This window comes from Phocoena sinus, chromosome 20 (assembly GCF_008692025.1).
Source record: "Phocoena sinus isolate mPhoSin1 chromosome 20, mPhoSin1.pri, whole genome shotgun sequence".
NCBI classification, from domain to species: Eukaryota; Metazoa; Chordata; class Mammalia; order Artiodactyla; family Phocoenidae; genus Phocoena; species Phocoena sinus.
The window spans coordinates 51,585,435-51,606,048 of NC_045782.1; the positions used below are offsets into that span (position 1 = coordinate 51,585,435).

General features: G+C 64.0%; 2 protein-coding genes across 2 annotated transcripts in view; one reads left to right on the forward strand and one right to left on the reverse strand.

The window, feature by feature from the left end:
• RECQL5 (RecQ like helicase 5) overlaps positions 1-3,474 on the forward strand; it is a 38,782-nt gene extending 35,308 nt beyond the window's left edge. Inside the window, exons 14-20 of the mRNA XM_032617689.1 lie at positions 343-436; positions 694-828; positions 1,158-1,687; positions 1,846-1,939; positions 2,144-2,362; positions 2,591-2,660; positions 2,749-3,474. Coding sequence (XP_032473580.1) covers positions 343-436; positions 694-828; positions 1,158-1,687; positions 1,846-1,939; positions 2,144-2,362; positions 2,591-2,660; positions 2,749-2,849 — 1,243 coding nt within the window. The 3' untranslated portion in view covers positions 2,850-3,474. The remainder of the gene's footprint in view (positions 1-342; positions 437-693; positions 829-1,157; positions 1,688-1,845; positions 1,940-2,143; positions 2,363-2,590; positions 2,661-2,748) is intronic.
• Positions 3,461-20,614, reverse strand: part of MYO15B (myosin XVB) — a 32,916-nt gene continuing 15,762 nt past the window's right edge. The window contains 43 exon segments of the mRNA XM_032617515.1: positions 3,461-3,923; positions 4,093-4,233; positions 4,346-4,479; positions 4,660-4,793; positions 5,053-5,168; positions 5,332-5,477; positions 5,657-5,753; positions 5,889-5,966; positions 6,068-6,162; positions 6,255-6,370; positions 6,472-6,545; positions 7,861-7,937; positions 8,317-8,389; positions 8,480-8,543; positions 8,712-8,857; positions 9,245-9,399; positions 9,490-9,601; positions 9,827-9,968; positions 10,039-10,157; positions 10,351-10,469; positions 10,603-10,678; positions 11,253-11,312; positions 11,537-11,649; positions 12,120-12,339; positions 12,454-12,544; positions 12,639-12,894; positions 12,972-13,076; positions 13,247-13,325; positions 13,525-13,737; positions 13,836-13,951; positions 14,100-14,198; positions 14,401-14,485; positions 14,605-14,675; positions 14,773-14,873; positions 15,113-15,274; positions 15,743-15,815; positions 16,030-16,208; positions 16,293-16,528; positions 16,632-16,727; positions 17,978-18,108; positions 18,321-18,378; positions 18,684-18,740; positions 19,407-19,500. Of these exon segments, the coding sequence (XP_032473406.1) occupies positions 3,627-3,923; positions 4,093-4,233; positions 4,346-4,479; positions 4,660-4,793; positions 5,053-5,168; positions 5,332-5,477; positions 5,657-5,753; positions 5,889-5,966; positions 6,068-6,162; positions 6,255-6,370; positions 6,472-6,545; positions 7,861-7,937; positions 8,317-8,389; positions 8,480-8,543; positions 8,712-8,857; positions 9,245-9,399; positions 9,490-9,601; positions 9,827-9,968; positions 10,039-10,157; positions 10,351-10,469; positions 10,603-10,678; positions 11,253-11,312; positions 11,537-11,649; positions 12,120-12,339; positions 12,454-12,544; positions 12,639-12,894; positions 12,972-13,076; positions 13,247-13,325; positions 13,525-13,737; positions 13,836-13,951; positions 14,100-14,198; positions 14,401-14,485; positions 14,605-14,675; positions 14,773-14,873; positions 15,113-15,274; positions 15,743-15,815; positions 16,030-16,208; positions 16,293-16,528; positions 16,632-16,727; positions 17,978-18,108; positions 18,321-18,378; positions 18,684-18,740; positions 19,407-19,500 (5,206 nt within the window). The 3' untranslated portion in view covers positions 3,461-3,626.

A 20,614-nucleotide genomic window follows, 5' to 3' on the forward strand; every position in this document is an offset into this window, starting at 1 on the left:
GGAGCGGTCCCCGGGCTCCTATTCCTTTGGAGGCCGCAGGAACCCCAGCCCCCCTGGCTTATTTGGGCACCCCTCCCCAAATTGGGACTCATCTTACTCCCAGGGGGTGTGAGTCTCCACAGCCTCACCAGGGGGCAGGCTTGGCCACAAGCGAGGGGCTGCCAGGAGCTGCTGAGGGACAGTAAACCACAGGGGGCCCAGACAGTCCAGGTCGGAATCCCTGTGCCCAAGGCCGTTCCTGCCAGGCCGTTCCTGAAGCCATCTCCAGGGTCCCCAGGGGGGAATCTAACAGGGAGGGGGCCTCAGGTCTACCTGACACCTTAACCTTGTTCCTACCCTCAGATCTGACCTCCAGGCCAAGGCAGTGGAGCTGGAACACGAGACATTCCGAAATGCCAAGGTGGCCAACCTGTACAAGGCCAGCGTGCTGAAGAAGGTGGGCACGGGGCGGGGTGGGTGGGGCGTGCTCCAGGCTCTGGGTGGGAGAGGCAGCCCGCCACACAGGGCGCACTTATTCCCGGGGGAGCCTGACTTCCCTCCTTTCCCGGCTGGAAGTATTTCTAGCCAACCCCGTGTGGACTAGAACTTGTCTAGTGCCCAGGTGCCGCGGAACCCACTCGTGGGAAGCCTGGGCTGGGGGCTGTTGGGAGCTAGGGGTGCCGACCATGGCGTTCCCACCTGTCCCTGCCCCAGGTGGCTGAGATCCACAAAGCCTCCAAGGATGGGCAGCTCTACGATGTGGGAGGTGGTGCCAGGAGCTGCAGCACCCAGGCCGAGCCCCCAGAGCCCACCGAGTATGACATCCGGCCGGCCTCCCAGGTGTACTCGGTGAGTGGCGTCCTGGTGTCCCCCCCAAACCTGGGTCCAGGAAAGGCGCCACGGCCCCTTGCCCTCAGCGAGGGCATAGTCCTTGCTCTCCTGGCATCACAGCCCTGGCCCTATGGCGCACCAGGGCAGGCCTTCGCGCTTCCGTACTCTGCCAGCTACGCCTCTGCAGCCCCCCACAGCGCCTGTCTCCACAGCCCAACCCCCAAGCCTTGTCCCGCCCAGCTTTTCCCGCCCCCACTCCCAGGAGCCCCACCCACGCGGCCATCCCTGGGCCCTCTAGAGAGTGCCCTGGAGGCACCTGGGGTCAGAAGCCTCTCTCCTCCTCACAGCTCAAACCCAAGCGGGTGGGAGCTGGTTTCCCGAAGGGCTCCTGCACATTCCACACGGCCCCTCAGCTGATGGAGAAGACGCGGCTCAAGGAGCAAGACCCCCGGCCGGTGCAAGGAGACGAGCAGGAGCCGCCCGGCCAGCCTCGTGGCCGCCAGGATGAGGACCACGCTGAGCCCCTCCCTGGGCCCAGAGCAGAGGCCCCCGGGAGCGGTGCTCATTGTGGGGCGCCCTCCCCCGAGAAGAAGGCAAAAGGCCCTTCTCCGGGCAGTCCTACTGCCAAGGCCCGGGTTGGCAAGAAGCAGCAACTCCTGGCCGCAGCGGCCCTCAAGGACTCCCAGAACATCGCCCGCTTCTTCTACCAAAGGACCGAGAGCTCTCCTCCGCTCACTTCAGCCCCAGGGGCAGAAGGTGCCAGCCCTTCCCGTGATGGGGCGCGGGGACCCCTGACGGCCCCAGAGAAGTGCACAGGGGAGGAGGATGGAGCCATGGGACATTTGGCTGCCCACCCCCAGACCGAGGAGGGGCCAAGGTGAGGTCACGGGCAGTCCTGGAATCCTCTAGAATCCCCTCTGCTAACTGGGCCTCTGAAACTCGGGGCCTGTTCCCATGATGGGCTTCACTGGGCCACCTGGGCTGAGGGCGCGGCTGGCATCTGGAGCTCTGATGCCTGCTCTCCCTTCCGGCCAGTGCCTGCCTGCTGCTCAGAGACCAGAGGCCCCCAGAAGGCCAGCCCACCCCCACGAAGGAGGCACAGAGAGGCAAGCGGCCCAGACCCCAGCAGGTACTGAGAGGGGGGAAGATACCTGTCTATCAGGCTGGTGTCTGCTCCGGGTAGGGGTTTGGGAAAATCATGTCTTCTTTCCACATCCCAGGGCAGATGGGCTGGGCTAGAGGGAGCCAGGAGGTGCTGAGGCCCAGTCTTCCAGGAGGGGAGGGGCCAGTAACAGGGAGCCCAAGAGTGACCCTCCACTGTGGCCCTGCCCAGGAGAACCCAGAGAGCCAGGCTCAGAAGAGGCCATGCCCCTCAGCCAAGGTCTCCATCTTAGCTGAGACCAAGGGCAGCGTCTCAGCCAGCGATCAGGGCAGCTTGAAGCCCCAAGGCTCCTGCCAGCTCTTGGCTCCTGGCATCTCGCTGAAGGAGGCTGCGAACATCGTGGTCAAGTGTCTGACCCCCTTCTACAAGGAGGGCAAGTTTGCGTCCAAGGTAGGGTAGGTGCATGGGCTCTGTTCTCCTCTGAGCCTGGGGCACTTGGGTGCAGTGTGTGGGTGGGTAGGGAGCGTGAGCCCCAGTGAAAAGCAGGGCGGAAGCAGGCCAGTCCAGAGGCCCGCTGCCCGCTCCCTGGGTCTGCCTCGCTCTTGGGTCACAGCTGTGGGTCGCTCAGAGCAGGGTGAGGTTCTGCGCTCTCTGCTCCTCTCCACTCTCTGTCCCCAGGAGCTGTTTAAAGCCTTCGCCCGCCACCTCTCACACTCGCTGACCCAGAATCCGTCTCCGGGAAGGAGCGGTGAGTGCCTGCGTCACCGGCCAGGAGGTGCTTGTGGGGGCCCTGTAGTGGGGAGACTGGCTCTCACGCTCCCCCATCCCGAATCCAGTGAAGGAAGAGGCCCAGAACGTCATCAAGCAGTTTTTCCACGGCCGAGCCCGGTGCGAGAGTGAAGCTGACTGGCACGGCCTGTGTGGCCTGCAGAGATGACCGAGAGCTGCCCGACGGGGCCGGTGTCCTCCCCGGACTCCACTGCGGCCCAGCCCGGGCCTCGCTCAGTAACGGGGAAGGTGGGCGGCCTGCTGCTGCTGGGACATCGTCTGCTCTCAGGCTCTTCCCCCTTCCAGCCATGCCTTGCTTTGGAAATGGGCCTGGACACCTCCCAAATCAAGGTCAGAGGTCAGCCCACTTTTCTCTTTGCTCGCGAAGCCTGAGGTCCTCTTTCTCCTAGCCTCCCTGCCTCCCCGGCCCTCGTGGCTGGGTTTTCTGGGCCAGATCCACAGATCAGAAAGTGACAGGTGGTGTGGCTGCTGCCAGAGGAACAGAAGGAAGGAAGGTCCCTCCACCTCGTGTACTTAGCATGTTTTCAGCCGGGGGCGAGGCCCACCAGTCTGAGGCCTTGGGGCCTACTCAGAAAGAGCTTGGGCTGGTCCCAGGTCCGCCCCCACCACCGTCTTCCCTCGCGATGCCAGCCTCCAGCCCGGCCCAGGTGCAGAGCTCGTGGGCAGACGGGCAGCAGCCAGGCCCTGCTCCCTCTCAGCCCCTGGCCGGGAAGGCCAGGCGGGGCTTCGGCAGTTACCAGGGGAATAAAGTCCTGTTGGTTCTCATGCACACAGCCCTGTTCTCTCAGGAGTTTTATTTCCTCAGCAGCTGCTGCTCCCAGGGCTGGGCTCATGCTCGTGTCGGGCCAGGGCCCAGGTGGGCATCTCCCCCAGACTGGGCAACATCGGACGCCCAAGCCGAGTTCCTGCAGCGCCCACCCCAGGCTCAGGCCCAGGCCCACCCCAGAGGGAGTCTCGTGACTCCCAGCTGGAGTCGCTGTAGCAGCCCCTCCCCGTGGGCCAGCTGGGCTGTGCTGCGGCAGGTTCCAGAACCAAGCGGTGAAGTCCAGGCCAGACTGGCCTGACAGCACCCAAAGGAGACTGTCCGGGTGAGACTTGGCCAGAGAGGCTTCCTGTCCTCGTCTCTGCCCCTCCCCCACTCCTCTTGGGTGAAGGCCGGCCACTAAGTGGAAGGAGAGTTGCGGTCCAGCAGGAAGGTGATGGTGTGCTTCAGCTCCTGGGCCTGTGCGGGCACAGGCATGTGAGGCCAGGGCTCCCCAGCCAGCCCCCTGCCTCTGCCCCCAGCCCCACCACGCCGGAGCAGTGGGCGGAGGCCTGGGCCCAGGCTCTCGGGCACACCAGGCCTGGGTGAGGCGCTTTTGCCACCTTCTCAGGGCGCAGAGGCCACCCACCTGCGGCAGCTCAAACCAGATGGTCTGGGGGTTGTCAGCCGAGCCATAGTTGAGTTCCAGGCCAGGGGAGTCCTCAGGCCCCAGTGGGCTCAGCACGCGGAGCCGCCGCAGGTCCCTCAGGGCGATGGAGCAGCACAGTTCCTGGGGGCGGGGGGGGGGGGGTGGACAGGGGGAGAGAGAGCGGAGCTTGGTCCCTCTGGGGGAGGGGTCGCTGTAGGTGGAGGGAGACAAGCGGCCCCGGAGCCTGGCCCACCTGAGAGCTGGGGTCCATGAGGATGAGGCGCTGGCGGTTCAGCCCCAGCAGGCCAGGGCCGGGCAGGGCCGGCTTGCTCACTCTCAGCACCATGTAGACGCTGTAGCCAAAGAGCGGCAGCTCGCTCACCGCCTCTGCGGATGGGGGGTCGGGCAGGAGTTCTGACCGCTGGGGCCCTGCGACCTGCCGGACTTTGCCCCCAGGACAGAGGAGAGGGCAGGGCAGGTGGAGAGCTTCCTCAGCCCCTCCACCCTCACCCCTTCCTTGCTGGGGCTCCCGCCTCCGCCCCAGCTGCCCCCTAGCCCCAGACCCACCTATGAAGCTGATCTGCGCTTCCTGAGAGCTGCATCCTCGCAACTGCCACAGCTCCTGGCCCATCAGGCTCGTCACAGCGGCCACGTTCATCTGACACAGCAGCTGCTTCGGCAAGTAAGCCAGTAGGTCTTGCCTAGGACACAGCCTGGTCAGTCAAAGCCGGGCATACAGCAGGTGCTAAGTAGATGAGCCAGTGGCTACCGTGGGTGAGACCGGGGATCCAGACACATGAATGAGGCATGGGTTCTGCCCCTGAGGAGCGTGGAGGGGTGGGCAGGTGTACCCAGCCCCCATTTGGTTAGGGCCGCAAAGGGTACAAGTGGCCTTGACCTTGGAGGCGGGGGTAGGGGTAGTGGGGTGACAGGAGGCGTGAGGGCTGTGTTCACACTCACTCTGAGGGGGGCTCCTCGTGGTTCCTGCTGAGGTGCTGCAAGGCAGCCAGCCTGGCAAGCCGGGCATCTTCCTGGGCGCTGACCAGCAGCTTCCCCTGCAGGTAGTCCCGCAGCACCTGAGGGGGGAGCAGTGAGGGGGCAGCTGTGCCCCAAAGCCCCACCTAGTGGGTGGCTCCTGAGCCTCAAGCCCTCCCCCCACCCAGGGAGGGACTCTCCCTCAAGCTGCAGCCTAGGTTCCAACCACCAGCGGCGCGGCAGCGTGGGGCGAGTGGGGCTGACCTGGCCGTAGTGGGTGCTGACGTAGGTGGGATTATCGAAGTGCAGCGGGGTCTCCCAGCTGAGCCGCCGGCTGTGCAGGCTCACGTCCAGACCCACCACCTCGCTGGTGAGGTACTCCCGGGGCCACAGGGGCCGCACCAGCTGGCCTGCGCGGGGAGCCTGGGTCCACAGCCTGCCCTGCCGCCCGGGGCCAGCCCCGCCCACGGCCCTGCCAGCCCCAGTGTGGGAGCTGCCTCCCCCGTGGCCAGAAGAGCAGACTTGGCAGGCAAGGCCATGTCCCTGAGTCCAGCCGGGCCACGCTTCCTCCCCAGGCCAGGTGGCCTACCTTCCCCTTTGATGAGGAAGAGGGCAAATTCCTGCACTTCATGGGGGTCTGTGATGCCCATCTGCCCACACATCTCCTCCAGCACTTCTGCTGCCACCTGGACATGCGGACAGGGCCGTGACGGGGGTGCTGGGGAGGGAAGGAGGCTGCAGCAGGGGAGGGATGTGCCCAGAACTGATGCCCACGGCTTCCCTGGGTCTCCCCAGCCCCTCCTCTGTGTCCCTGTGCTCACCGTGAAAGTGTGGGTGTTGGTCTTGTACTCCACACCCCCGGGCAGGTGAATTAGGAGCAGGTGGACTACTTGTCCTTTCTGCCAAAGCAGGTACGGGGTCAGCCCCCCAGTGGGCAGAGGCCCCGGCTCCCCCACCCAGAGGGAGTCCCAGAACACCCAGCCGCCTGCACCCCCTGTACCAGGAAAGCCTGCATTTCGCCTGGGGAGGGCAGCTGCCGGCGACCCCCGTACTTGACTGTGTGCTGGAGGTGCCCCTGGCAGCGCCGGGCCAGCTCTGCAGAGAGGAGCCAGGCTGGGGTCATGAGCATCCCCAAACCCCTCCCCAAGCAGCCGAGACCCCAGCCTGGAAGCCCCTCCCACCGGCACCTTGGCTCCGGGCTGAGTGCTGCAGAAACTTGGTCACGTAGGGCATCAGCAAGGTTGATGGGGGAAAGTAGCCTGTGAGGAGGCTGAGGAAAGTCCACCCTCGAGCGCAGAGTCTCCTGCAGGGCAGAGAGCCTGGGCTTTGGGCCGGCCGGGCAGCAGCACTTTGGGCCGCCCCCGAGAGGCCCACGACCGACCCCCGCCCGTCCCCCACTCTCACGGCCGGGGGTGTCCTGTGATCTGCTTCAGGGCCTGGCAGTAAATCTCATCCCTGAGGTTCTCCTCCTGGCACAGCTGTGGGGAGAGGAAGGGCAGGGGGCAGCGGGTCGGGGGCAGAGCTGCAGTGCAGTGCAGTGCAGTGCGGTGGAGTGAGGGATGGCGTGGGATCTGAAGTCGGAGAAGTCCTGCCAGTGGCCGTGGGCTGGGGGCCAAGTCAGGGTGACAGCCCACCGTCATCTCTCGGTCTTGGTTTCACTCGGCTTAATAGCATCTGCACAGCTGGCCACTCAGTAAGTCGCCGTCTTTCCCTGCTTCCAGGCCGCGCTCGGCCCTGTCCTCTTTCTCTGGTCCCTCTGTCTTAGTCCTCTCTGCTGACCCCCCTCATCTCCCTGACTCCTAAGGGCTGCAGTGCCCTTGGGCCTCTGTCTGCTGATGACTCCCGGTGCCTGCCTCCAGCCCAGACTTCTCCCACGAAGCCCAGACCTTCCACTTGGCAGACTGGGACTTCAGACTTCACGCATCCCAAACAGATTCCTCCACCAGGCCGGCCCCATCCTCACTCAGGCTTCCTTGTGGCGACCAGCATTGCTCTGGCCTAGGCCCCCGTGTCCCCCTCGGCCCCTCGCTCTCACACCCCACGTGCACTTCACAGCAAGCCCTGCTGCTTGGGGTCCTTCTTCTCCCCTCTGCTGCTGCCTCTGGGCCTGGGCCAGCCACGTCTCACCTGGGATCGTGGCAGGAACCCTCTCCTTGCCCTTAAACTCCCAGAATCGCAAACGACCGCCAGAGCGACCCCACGAAATGTAAGCCACGTCTCTCCTCAAAACCCTCCAGTGTTTTCCCAGATCTCAAAAAATCGAAGTCCTGACAGTGGACCACAAGGCCTCCCGTGACCCGGACCCTCTGTCCCTCCTGGTCCTCGCCTCCACTCTCCCCCTTGCTCACTGGGCTCCAGCCACGCTGGCCCTGCTGGGGCTGAGGCTCACCCCCGCCTCTGCCTGCGTGTGTGCCCCCATGCCCTGCCCCCATGCATACGTGCCTCACTCCCTGGCCGCCTTCAGGTTTCTGCTCCAGGGTCACCTTGTCACCAAGCCTTCTGCACTGAAGCAGCCCCTCCCCTGCTTTATCACTCCACAGCACTCTTTGCCCTGGACACGTTGCCTCAGGGTTTACCGAGTGTCTCCTCTAATCAGGCTGCAAGCTCTGCAGGGACTCGGCCTGCTTGGTTCACTGCCCTGCCGCCAGCACGTAGGTGCTCGATAACTCATTTTGGATGCGTTGAATGTATAGTGACCAGGGGACAGGGGGTCCCATGGAGGCCCAGGCAGGAGGACAGGAAGGGACCCTCAGGGCTCACTGACTCCCCACAGCTTCCGGCTCACTTTCCTACCTTCAGCAGCCCGTAGAGGAGATCCAGGTCGTTCTTGCCCCGGGGCTTGGACTGGTCCCCCATAAACTGCATCAGAGCTGCGGGCAGGATGAAAAGCACGGTGAGCTGGGCTGGGGGCCTGGCCCTGGGCCATCTCATGCCTTGCTCTCAGAATGCGTGTGAGCCAGGCGGAGCAGCAGTCTCAGCTGTACCGATGAGGAGACAGGGTTCAGAGAGATCCTGTGGCCACCCAGGGCTACACCAAGCGCATAGCAAGCCAGACCCACCGCTGCCTTCCAGCCCAGACTCCACACAACCCACAGCCCCCTGGGCATGAGTAGAAGTGGGTGAGGGCCATGTGGTATAGGAGCCACCGGTGAGCTCTCCCGAGTCGGCGAACTCAAGGACAGAAGGCGACCAGGTGCCTGGGTCCCGGGCACTGCAGACATGGCGACCCAGGACACTGTGCCTACTTACCCTGGAAGCTTCCCACAGCCTGCCTGTTCACGTCCTCGTCACTGACGCTGATGAGTGATGCCTGGATGGGAGCCTGCGGCCAAAGAGGCTGCCTGTGGGTCTGGGGCCATGGGGGCCAGGGGCCAGGTCTGCTGTCCCGGCTCCTCCCCACCGTCCCCCTTACCTTGCTGTACTGCACCAGGCTGGCCATGGCCTTCCTCTCGGCATCTCCACCTGTCTGGCCCAGCCTGAGGGGGCGGAGGGGAGGACAGCCCTGCTTGCTCAGCCCTCCCACCCCCATCCCAGGCTGGGTAGGGAGGGTGCTAAGAGCCCTGGCCCAGTGGCTCTGAGCAGGGAGTGTCCCACTTCAGGGACACTGAGGATGGGCAGGCATGGGGCGGGCCCAGGGCACTCACAGAGTCTGGGGCTTCCGGAAGTAGCGCAGGGCAAATTCCTGCATGGTGTAGTCGGAGTCCGTGGGCAGGGTGACGCAGGCCACAGACGGGGACGGGCTGGTGGCCAAGTTGTCACTGTGTGCCTGGCTCCAGGGGTGGGTGGAGAACTTAGGAGCACAGGAGACCTCGCGCCACCCGAGTGTCCCCTGGCCTGTCCAGCGGCCCTGCCCAAGCCCCCGCCCCAGCCCAGCCCAAGAGAAGCAGGCAGAGTAGCTGCAGTGAGCACACCACCAGAAGCCGGGACAGTCAAGAGCTGTTTATTGAGCACCTTCCAGGTGGCGCTGAACTAGCTACCACGAGGGCCACACGAGAGGCAGACCGCCCAGCCCTGCTGGGGAGACAGGACGAGACATCGGGAGCGGGCAGAGAGGCGGCATCAGACCCAGCGCTGCCCGCCAGGTGTGGGGTGGCCCTCCGCCGCTCCGGGGCAGTCGAGCCCTTTCTTTCCTCCACTCCTAGTTAGGCCTCGCCTCGGCGTCTCCCGTCTTCCTCACCTCCGACGCTTTATCCCACTCCCTGTGCTGCAGCTGACTCTTGTGCCGGCCACTCCTCTGCTCCATCGAGAAGGAAAAGTCCGGAGCAGCAGCCGGCTGCACTCTGTCAGCAGGAAAGAGTCCGGACCGGCCCCCGGCGGAGCCAAACTGCCAGCCTGGGGGAAACATCCGAGGACGGTGCCTTACCCTCCTGGGCCCTCTGCCCGCCCACCGGGTGCCAGCCGCCCTGCTTGCCCCGGGGATACCTGGCTCCGGAGTGGCCACCGGCAACAGCTTGATGAGGTCCCCCCGTTGGAAGCTGAGGAGGCTGTGGTCGTCAGTGAGGTAGCTTCGCAGGGCAATGACGTAGCCGGAGTCCTGCAGGCGGGCGGGTGAGCAGCCAGCCCGCTTATGACTCCGTCCTGCCCGTCCCACCTGCCCCCCCTTTGGCGTCACTCTCCACCAAGCGCCCCCAAGTTCCAGCCCCACCCCAGGCAGCTTGAAGGAGCTTGGCTGACGGCCCCGAGTCCAGGCAAACCAGACGGGGTACGACGCAGCGGTGCTGGAGGCCCCCCGCCCGGCGCCCTGCCGGCCCGCACTTGCCTTCCTGAGCTCGCTCAGGAGCAGCTCAACCATGGCCTTGATGGCTCCCGCCCGGACTGTGTGCAGCAGCAGCTGTTCACTCTTCAGTGACAGCTCCAGGGTGGAGCCAGCCAGGCACTCTACACCCAGTACCTCAGCAAAGCTGTGCAGAGGGTGGGGCGTGAGCTGGGGGCCGTCTCGCCGGCCCACGCCACACCCCAGCCCAGGCTCACCTGTACGAGCGGAGAGTCTTCAGCTGGTCGGGATGGAAGCTGGGGCCTTGGGTCACCTTGAGCAGTCTCAGCCCCCGGTGGGACACGGCCAGCAGCTGCACGTCGCTGCCACCCTCGCCCTGCCCGGAAGGTGGTGGGCTCACGGACAGGCTCCGGGCTCTCCGCCACCGGCTAAGACACCCTGGGGCTGCTCAGGCCAGTGCTATTCTTCGTTGGTTCCACTGGGGCCCAGCCCACCCCCAGCTCTAATCCTGCTGCGGAAGGCCAAGCTGGCCTCCAGCCCCGGGCGCTGCCATCCCCAGCCTCACTGACCGAGACGGGGAAGATGCGGGAGAAGTAATTGGCCCAGTTGTCCCTGGCGGCCATCACGATGCGCTTCCTGACACTGTCCTCAGCTGTGTCCAGGGAGTCCAGGCCCACCTCCAGGTCTCCTGTTGGGCAGAAATGGCCCCAGGCCGTCCTCAGGCTCCCTCACAGCGGGGACCCCAGAGTCTACTCCCTCCCTCTGGGCAGGCCCAACCCCCAGCACTCCGGCTCCCCGACTCCAGGGCCCCTGGACCCTACGCAGCAGGTCTTTCATCCTGTGCCTCTCGTCCTGGGAGATCCGGATGCAGGACTCCGCAAAGGTGTCCCTCAGGATCTGGGGGCAAAGCCAGGCGGTCACCACCAGGTCCTGAGGCCACAGCCCACCCCAGAAGCAGCCACGCATGGAGGAAAAACTGGAGAGCCCCATAGGCACGTGGGTGGAGCAGGGAGGGATGCCTGGCCTTCCAAGCCCAGGGCCACGTCCACCCGGAGCTCCCACCTGCCTCCCCCAAGCTGCCGGCACTAGTCGGGCTGCTGCTCCTCTGTCAGCTGAGATAAGCTTCCCTGAAGGAACACGGGACTTGGGAGGGGGAGGGGGAGGGGGAGGGGGGGGCAGCTACTGTAGAACTGGGGAGAACAGACACAGGCCTTGGGAGCATCTAGAGGTGGCAAAGGGACAAGCACGAGCGAGCACCTGCTGTGTGCCAGGCCTGTGTTGGGTGCTGTATACGCTTTATTTTTAATCCTCGTCATAAGTCAAAGATGGCCCTTATTCTGAGGGATGTTGGGAGGATTAAATAAACGAAGGCAGGGCTTGAAACACACCAGCGTCCCGCAAGCGCGGCTGCTCTCCTGCCTGGGGTGCGGGCGGTCTGCCTGTACAGGGCCCAGGTGGGCTGGGCTCTCACCTGCTCACAGAGGAGCCTGAGGCAGTAGGGGTGGCTGAAGTTCTCCCGCGGGTAGAACACCTGGGCGAGGGCAGGGGCGTGTGAGAGTGCGCCCAGCCAGTGCCCCCGCCAGCCCCCCTCCCGCCCTACCTCTGCCTCCTGGGCCGGAGGAGGTGGGGCTGGGGAAGCGGCCCCCAGTGTCTGTGTGTGGAGAGGAGTTGCTGGGGCCCCAGGCTGGCGCCCCTACGGCCAGCACCCCGTCCCCCACCCAGGGAGGCCAGGCTGCGGCCCGCCCTCGCGCCCACCTCCTTGCGCAGGAACAACCTCCAGGGGGCGCCGGCGTAGGAGAAGCACACGCTGCCCGAGGGCACGAGCAGCTGGGTGGAGATCCCCTGGTCCCCCATGGGCTCCACAAAGCCTGGCGGATAGAGGGGCCGAAGGGCATCAGGCGAGGAGCTGCCCAAGCCGGAATGATGCAGGCACGGAGAGAGAAGACCCTCGGCCCACTAGGGCCCCACGTGGCCCAGCTCAGTCCACCCCCGCTGCCTCCCTCCCCCCGCTCCGTCCCATCGCCGGCCTCCATCTCCAGCTTCCCACGTTCCCCACTGTCCCTGACGTGCGTGGGCCCCCCCCCCCCCGACTACGTCAGCGGGGTCACTAAACTCCTGACGAGGCCCACGCCCCGTGACGGTCCCTCCGTGCCAGACAGGCCCCAGGGGTGCCCGCGCCCTGCCCCCCGCAGGAACGCGGAAGCTGGGGCTCCTCACCCACGGCTCCAAAGTCCGGAAGTGCAAGCAGCTGACCTCGACCGTGAGCGCTGAGAGGCCCTTGGGAATCCTGCCCCCGCCCCCCACCAAGCCCACCGCCCGGGGATATGGGGTTTCTCACTGTGCGGCTCAGCTGGAGGGGTCGCTGGGTCCAAGGGTGGAGGCAGTGGAGGTGCTGGTGGAGGCGGGGGTCTCTGGGCAGTGGGTGGGTTCTGGCCAAACAGCTCTTGAAGGGGCCCCTGCTTCTCCTTGATGGAGTTGGAGGGCACACGCCGTGGCTGGCCCTCGGGTCGAGGGGCCACAGCTGGTGGGGGGCCCTTCCCTGGGCTGGGGGACAGCGTCTGGGGAGGCACGGAGAATACACCCAGGCTGTGACTAGCGGCCAGGTCTCCCCCGGGGAGCCTCAGGAGGGCTCTGGCGTGGAGCAGCGCGCTCTGGTCAGGACGGGGCCTCACCGAGGGCAGCGAGGAGGCACCACTGATCCCCAGCTTAGCCAGAGCCTCATCCTTAGGGTTGTTTTTCTTCAGGAAGATCTGGGGGGGCTTCCTGAGAGAAGGAAGAGGTCAGGAGTCCACACGGTGGCTCTGGGCAGCAGGCAGTCCTGGCCATCCTCCCCCTCCCCACCACTGCCGGGGTGCACCTGGGCGGCTGCACGGGCACGGGCACGGGGCCTGGGCGGCTCTGGTATATGCGGATGATGTTGCGGATCTCCCTGCTGGGCTCTGCCTGCCGGGGCTCAGGGTTCGAGCTACGCACCACGGCTCTGCCCTCTGCCGGCCGGCGACCACTGCCAGGCCCCGCCTCTGTGGCTGGCTCAGCCTCAGCCTCCTGTGCAGCTTTGGCCCCATCTCGTGTCAGTGGCTTTTTCACTACTGGGGGAGGAGGAGGTGACGGCACTGACCAGAAAGAGAGGAAAGATGTGAGACCCTGTGCAGAACCACAAAGCCTGCCCCCCCACCCCGCTCCCCACCACCTGCTCTCGGTTCCTCTTCTTCCGGCTCCTCCTCCTGCTCCTCCCCCTGGGGGATCTTCACCTTGGCCGGAGGCCTCATCGTCTCCACCTTGATCTGCTGCTGCCCTGTAAATGCCCCAGATGGCCCTCGCTATTACTCTCCACCTGGCCCGCCTGTCTGGGCTCCTGGACAGGCCACACTGACCTAGAGGAACAGAGTACACCCCGCCGTCCCCTGGCCAGGATGGGGCAGTGGCTGAGTTTCTGTGTGGGATTGCCACCCCAAGGGCCCTCACCCAACTTCTGGAAATAGTCCCGTTTCTGCTGGAAGCTCTTGGGCCGCCGGGGCCTGTCTTCAGCCTCCTGTGAGGTCTCCTGCGGCAGGAGGGGAAAGAGAAGGAGCTGCCCTGCCAGACAGGTTGCCACTCAAACCCACCCGGATCCATGGGGCTGGAGCCCGGCAGCATCTTTTCTGCATCTTCCCACACCCCCCACGCCATGTCTCCCACGTCTGTGGCCCTGGAGCCTGCTGCCCCACCCCAGCCCTGCCACCTGCCTGGCCTCGGCTCTTCACCCTCAGGCAGGCACCTACCAGTTCCAGGTCACGCTCTGGCTCCTTCTGGGGGGTGGGTGTCTTCTTGGGCTTGGGGGCGATGGCTGGGGGTGGAGTCAGGGAGGCAGCTCCAGGGGCCTGGGCCTGGGCGTGATGCTCCAGGGGCTGGCTCTGGCGCTGCTTTGCCTGCTGCTCAAGGGACAAGGTCATGGCCTGGGTGGTCATCTGCTGGGCCTGACGGAGGAAGGGTGGTGTGCCAGGTAAGAGCTGGCCTAGCCTCGCCCCACAGGTCTGTACCCAGTAGGCAATCCATGGGCCCTGCCTATCCTCACCAGGATCAGCGCCTGCTGGTTGATGAAGTTCTGCTGCTGGACTGCCAGCTGCCTCGCGTCCACGCTGGGAAGCAGGGGCTGTGGCTGTGGCTGTGGCTGTGGTGGCACCACAACGGCTGCGAGTATGGCAGGCAGTCAGGGTGGACGAGCGCCATGGCTGAGCTCCCAGCCCTCTGCCCACTGTGCCCTCTAGGCCCCAGGCAACACCCTCCCTCCTCCAGTCCCTACCTGAGAAGGGACACAGTGGCTATAGTCCAGTCTTACCTGGCATGGCGGGGACCGCCCCCATTGCTGGCATCATGGGCACGGGTGCAGGCATCATGGCTGGCTGGTATCCGGGCATCTGCATCATCCCTGAGTACACTGAGGGAACAGCCCCCCCCCCGCAGGTCAGTCCCTACTTGGGCCCACAGACAGCCTCCCTTTAGCCCCAGGCAAAGAGAAGAGTACGGGCCACCAGGGTGCTGGCCAGAGCTCTGATTGCAGCTGCGTGGGGATCCCAGACCGTGCTTGCCTGTGTTGCTGGGCAGGGAGGCCCTGGATGGGTGCTCAGCCCCACACTCACCCATGGGATAGCTGCCTTGCTGCATGGGCCCCATGGCGCCCCCTCCCTTCATGCGGCCACTCAGAGCCCTGCCTTGCTCCAGATCCTGAAGGGACAAAAGTCACAGGTCCCAAGGTCAGAGCTAGAGCCCTAGGAGGGATGGGAGGGGCAGCAGAGGCCCCAGGGGCGTAGGGGCAGCAGTGGGGTGGGGTCTGCGTGCAGGACACTCACGCTGAGGCACGGGGAGAAGAGGTGGTCCAGGAAGCCATCCAGACTCCCTGAGGTCCGGGACTCACCTGTGGAGGGTTACTGTCACCTGCCTGGGGCGTGGGGCTTCTGGCACCCCCATTCCCAGCGCTCTGCCAACCTCAGTGTGCCCACTCCCAGCCTTACCTGTGCGACCCCTGCTGGGCAGAGTTGGGGCTGGGCCTGGAGGGGGACCTGGGGGCAGTGAGGGGGCCTGGATGCCAGGGGCCGGGGGGATGTCCTCGGCTCTGCAGGAGATAGTGGGCCCAGCTGAGGAGGTGCCCTGGCCGGGGGGGTTCCCAGGTTGAGGCAAGGTGTAGAAGCTGCTGTAGGGGTCATCCCCCTGTGGTGGGCGGAGGCTTGGGGGCGGGCGGGCTGGGCCTGTGGCAGCACCTGTGAACCCCCGCGGATGACAGGGTGGCTGAGGGGGTCACCTACGACAGGATAGGGACAGGAGCAGGCCAGGGGTGCTGTGGGTGGCACCTACAAGCCACGGGGGGCGATTGGGTAGCTGTGGGGACCGGCCGGGTCCCCCAGATCCTCGGTCTGGCCGATCAGGTCCAACACGAAGTCGCAGCCAGCCAAGTCCTGCCAGGAGTCCTTAGAGTGCAGTGACACAGACCAGCCACGCGGGGGCGGATCCAGGCCTCTGGGTGAGACAAGGGCATGTAGCAGAGGGTGGTCAGCCAGGCAGGCAGACGACCATCCGGAAGGGACAAGGACCTGAGGGTGGGCTGGGGGGAGGGGGTTGTGGAAGGGGACAGGAACCTGGCTGAGGACCCAGTGCAACTCACAGCCCTCTACTTTATCTGCAGCTCACAGCCCTCTACTTCTACAGTGGCTCTGATGCATTTATTCATTCAATTTGATGAGAATCTGGACCAGATCTAGCAGGTATACTCTCTACTTGCTCTCCGTCTTGAATCTACTGTCTGGACCCTGCCCACCTACCCCGACCCCTCGCCCCCATCCCGCCCCCCGGGGAGCAGGTTTTGGCCTTGGAGCAGCCGCAGGAGGTGCTTGGCGGGAGAGCGGGCTGGGAGCATGAGGAAAACCAGGAGGCGGACAGGACAATGGCCAGTGTGGGCTGCGCTCGCCCATCCCAGGCCCCGCACACCTGCTCTGCAGAATCCGCCCGGCCAGTTGCTCCCCTGTGGTCCAGGACTCCACCTCGGCCGAGAAGCACTCCTCTGCAGGGACGAGGGGTAGGGGCAAGAGTGAGGGACAGCAGGGTCCACCCGGACGGGAAGGGAATACTGTCCCGTGGCGGTTCCGAAAGCAGGAGAGCAGGGAGGTCAGGGTCACATGGGGAGGGCTGAGGAGGGAAGGGGGTCGAGGGAGGGCGAGAGTGCCGGGCAGGCTGCGGCGTGGGCCTGGGGAGGCCCGAGAGGAGGCAGGCGTCACCGGTGAAGGTGAAGACATCCAGCACCATGCGGCCCTGCCTCCATCCGGCCGTCCACTCGAGCTGGGTGGGTGGGTGGGTCCGCTCGGACCCGGGGGCCTGCTGCGTCTGCTGCAGGGCTCCCAGCAGCCTGTGCTGGCACAGTGCTGCCATGCCCCCGGGGGCCTGGTCGGACACGAATCTGCGGGCACAGCACAGGGCTGCCGTGGGTATGGGGTGGCCCGCTGAGCACACCCACGGGGCCCCCGCCTGCCGGGGCCCTTACTTGAGCAGCGGCTTCTGCAGGGTGGACACTGGGGGGAAGGCGCCGAGCAGAACAGCCAGGAGGGCCCAGCCGCGCTGCTTCTGCTGCTCGTCCGGCTGGTGCCAGAGCTGGGCTGCGAGCTGACTGAAGAGCTCGTTGCGCAGCCCCGGCCGGCGCTGCCCCTGCCGCACCAGGTACTGGCCCATGGTCTGCTCCTGCCAGGGCTCCAGGGACGCGTCCCCCAGGAACCGCAGCATCTGCAAACACAGAGCGAGGGGAGGCAGGACGTGCGGGGCTCCCGGTGCCCGGCCAGCACCCCTTGCACGGGCCCACCCTGCCCCTCCCCAGTGTGTCACTCACCACCTTGTTGATATCCAGGGCATGCTGAGGGTTCTCACTGTCCAGCCGGGTCAGGGGTTTGGTCAGCAGCTGCCCAGGTCTGGGCAGGGATGGCTCCTGCAAGGAAGGAGGGCGACACGGTACCTGAGCAGGGCCTGTTGTGTGCTGACCTGCCAGACACAGCCGCGGGGGAGCCCCACGGGAGCACGCGCCCTGCGAGAGGAAGAGGGGCCGGTGAGGAAAACCATCTTAATACATCTCGGGGGGCTTCCCTGGTGGCGCAGCGGTTAAGAACTCGCCTGCCAGTGTAGGAGACACGGGTTCGAGCCCTGGTCAGGGAAGATCCCACATGCCGCGGAGCAGCTAAGTCTGTGCCCCACAGCTGCTGAGCCTGCGCTCTCTAGAGCCCGCGAGCCACAACTACTGAAGCCCGCGTGCCTAGAGCCCGTGCTCCGCAACAAGAGAAGCCACCGCAATGAGAAGCCCGCGCACCGCAACGAAGAGTAGCCCCCGCCTGCCCCAACTAGAGAAAGCCTGCGCGCAGCAACAAAGACCCAATGCAGCCAAAAATAAATAAATAAATAAATTTATTAAAAGAAAAATACATCTTGGGACTTCCCTGGTGGTCCAGCGGTTAAAAGTCCCACGCTCCCAACGCAGGGGGCTGGGGTTTGATCCCTGGTCAGGGAACTAGATCCTGCATGCCGCAACTAAAAAGGGTCCCGCATGCCGCAACTAAAAAGGGTCCCGCATGCCGCAACTAAAGATCCTGCACAGGCAACAAAGATCCCGTGTGCCGCAGCTAAGACCTGGCGCAGCCAAATAAATAAATATTAAGAAAAAAAAACCTCTCAATCACTCCTTCTGATTAGAAAACTAAAGCTCCTGCATGCGGAAAACTCAGAAAACACGGAAAAGGATGAAGAATAAGAACCACCATTAACATTCCACTGCCAGATAAAACCACAGTTAACATTTTCGCCTCTTTGTTTCTAATCTTACTTTCTACGTGTAGGTACACACGTCATCTCCGCACCCTCCCTGTTAACAAAATTGGGATCGTACTCTACGTGCAGTTTTGAATCCCGCTTTTGCTGCCAACACTGTAGCCTGGACACTTTGCCTTGTCGTTCAACATGCTTTAACGACATGGCTTCAATGGCAGGGCAGTGCCACAGGTGTAACAAAGGTGTGGCACTGCAGATAAGCAACCAGCAACACGTTTAGGTTCAACGGTTTCCGAGCAACGCAGTTGCATCCACAGCCCCGCAACAGGAGAGGGAGGAGGGGACTGGAGACAGAAGGACAGACACAGCTTCTGCCTGACGGGGGCATCAGCCGTGTAGAGCTAAGGCCTGGGGGCCCACCTGAAAGCCGATGGAGATGAAGCTGGAGAAGGGGAATTGGTCGATGTCGGGTGGGAGGGTCAGGCTGGGCCGTGCGGGAACTTCCGGGGGCATGGCCTCGGTGATGCTCTCGGCCAGGGTGTGCTGACAGCCTGGGATGACGTAGGCGGCAGCCCAGAAACGCCCAGGTAAGGCGCCTGGCTCTGGCGCCGCCTCCACCTCTCAGCATCAGCCCCCAGCTCCAGTGCAGAGGGAGCCGGGCAGTGAGCTGGGGGGGACCCAGAGCATCAGGGGGAGGGACCACAGGGACAGAGCCTCCGCCCAGGAGGGGGTCATGGCAAGAGCAACGCCCATCAGGACTCACCTTCCGCTGTCTTCAGCATGACAGCCAGCTCAGCCGGGATCTCCAAGTGCCCCAGCTCCTAGCAGGGAGGAGCAATTGACCAGGAACTAAGGGAAGGGGCATAGGAACCCAGGGGCCCTCCTCACCCCCAGGGCTGTAAGCTTCCCCTCCAAAGACCAAGGATTCTAGTCCTGGACACTCAAACAAATAAAGCCCCCAGAGGGAAACCAAGAGCACCCCAGGCCTCTTCTTGGGGGACAATGGATGGGCCTGAGGGACAGGACCCATCTCGGCACCCCTGGAACCCCACGCTCCCCCTCAAGCCAGGCCAGGTTCAGCAGGCTCACAACCCAGCAGACACCCTCCAGCTTCCAGGCCACCTACCATGCTTGGCCCCTTCTTGGAGGCCCCGACGCTGTGCCAGCTGCACCGATGCCCAAGCTGTTGGGGGAGATGCAGGAGGAGACGATGCCCCCGTGAGGTGCCACCAGGAGCTCCCTAGGGGCCCCTCCCCCGCTCAGCAGTGCAGCTGCCCCCTCCTCCTCCCAGGAGGACCCCACACCAGTGGAGGAAGGGGTGCAGACCCAGGGGGCCAGCTGTCTGCCCCCAGCCCTCCAGAGCCCTCACTAGCCTTAGCGCTGTGGCTGTCTCTGCCCGTCTGCCAGGGTACCGGGAAGAGGAGGGAAGAAGGGAAGGAATGGTCCCAAGGGACAAAGTCCAGCCAGGGAGGGGCCAGAGAGTGGGGCAGTACGTAGGCATTGACCTTTGAGCTGTTTTATGGCCCTCAGGTTGGAGTCACAGGGCAAGAGGGGAACAGTCCAAGGGAGGCCTGGAGGGGATGGGAGGCACCCCCAGCCAGCAGGGGAGAGTCAGGCCCTGGCAGTGGGCAGGCATGAAGGAAGGCGACAGCCTCCTGGAGGCCCTAGGCTACCCTGGCCAGGCAGAGGGGGACGGAAGGAGCTCCACCAGCAATGGTCTCCGAGGCCTCGGTCCTCGTGCGGCTACACTTGGAGGGTGGACACTGTCGGGATTTGGCCAATGTGGCCGGCAAGGCTGCCTGGCTTCTCCCCTGAGCTGCCCTGGGCAGGACCCATCCATGTGCTTCACCTGCCCTCTCCGCTGTCTCCAGAGCAGGCGCCGGCCCGCCAGCAGGATGGTGTTCAGCTGCCCCAGAGCTGCCCGCCGCCGGAGGTACCACTTCCTGGAGGCCGGGAAGGGGGTTGGTGAGGAGTCCAAACTCACAGCCGATACCTGAATCCTCCAAGCCAAGACATGAATGTAAAATCGGACCCCAGTGAAGCTCCCGGCTGCCGAAGGGAAGCAACAGGGAAAGGACGCGACACTTCGAAAGACCAGCAGGTAAACTGAGATGCTGCTGTGTCCAAGGATCCAGATCTGGGACTCTGGCGCCGACCATCCAGGCTCGTCCCCCCACCGCTCAGTCACTGCGGTCTTGGATAAGTTACTTTCCCTCTCTGGGGTTTATCTGCTTTTGTTTTTTGGCCACGCCGCGTGGCATGTGGAATCTGAGTTCCCCGACCAGGGATCAAACCCGGCCCTGGCAGTGAAAGCGCCGAGTCCTGGACTTCCCTAGTGGCGCAGTGGTCAAGAATCCGCCTGCCAATGCGGGGGACACAGGTTCGAGCCCTAGTCCGGGAAGATCCCACATGCCGCAGAGCAACTAAGCCCGTGCGCCACAACTGCTGAGCCTGCGCTCTAGAGCCCACGTGCCACAACTACTGAAGCCCGTGCGCCTGGAGCCCGTGCTCCGTGACAAGAGAAGCCACCGTAATGAGAAGCCCGCGCACCACAAGGAAGAGTAGCCCCCGCTCGCCGCAGCTAGAGAAAGCCCGCACGCAGCAAGGAAGACCCAACGCAGCCAAAAATAAATAAATAAATAAATTTATTTAAAAAAAAAAAAAAAAGAAAGAAAGAAAGAAAGCGCTGAGTCCTAACCACTGGACCGCCAGGGAATTCCCTACTTTACCTCTGTATTTTATTTTCATCATCTCTAAATTGAGAAGTATTGTAATGCCTGCCCCACAATAAGATGAAATGAATAGAGTCTGGCATATTATTATTTAAGAAGCAGAACTTCTAAAAAATGAAAAAATAACATTCACTGGAAGTCTAACAGGAGATCCCGGAAAAGACAATATCTTTGAGAATTTTCCAGATATAAGAAAGACCAGACTCCTCAATGAAGGAGCCCTGAGCATGATAAATATTTAAAAATAAATCTATATATACTACTAGACATAACATAGATAAACAAGGATCTACTGTATAGCACAGGGAACTATATTTAATATCTT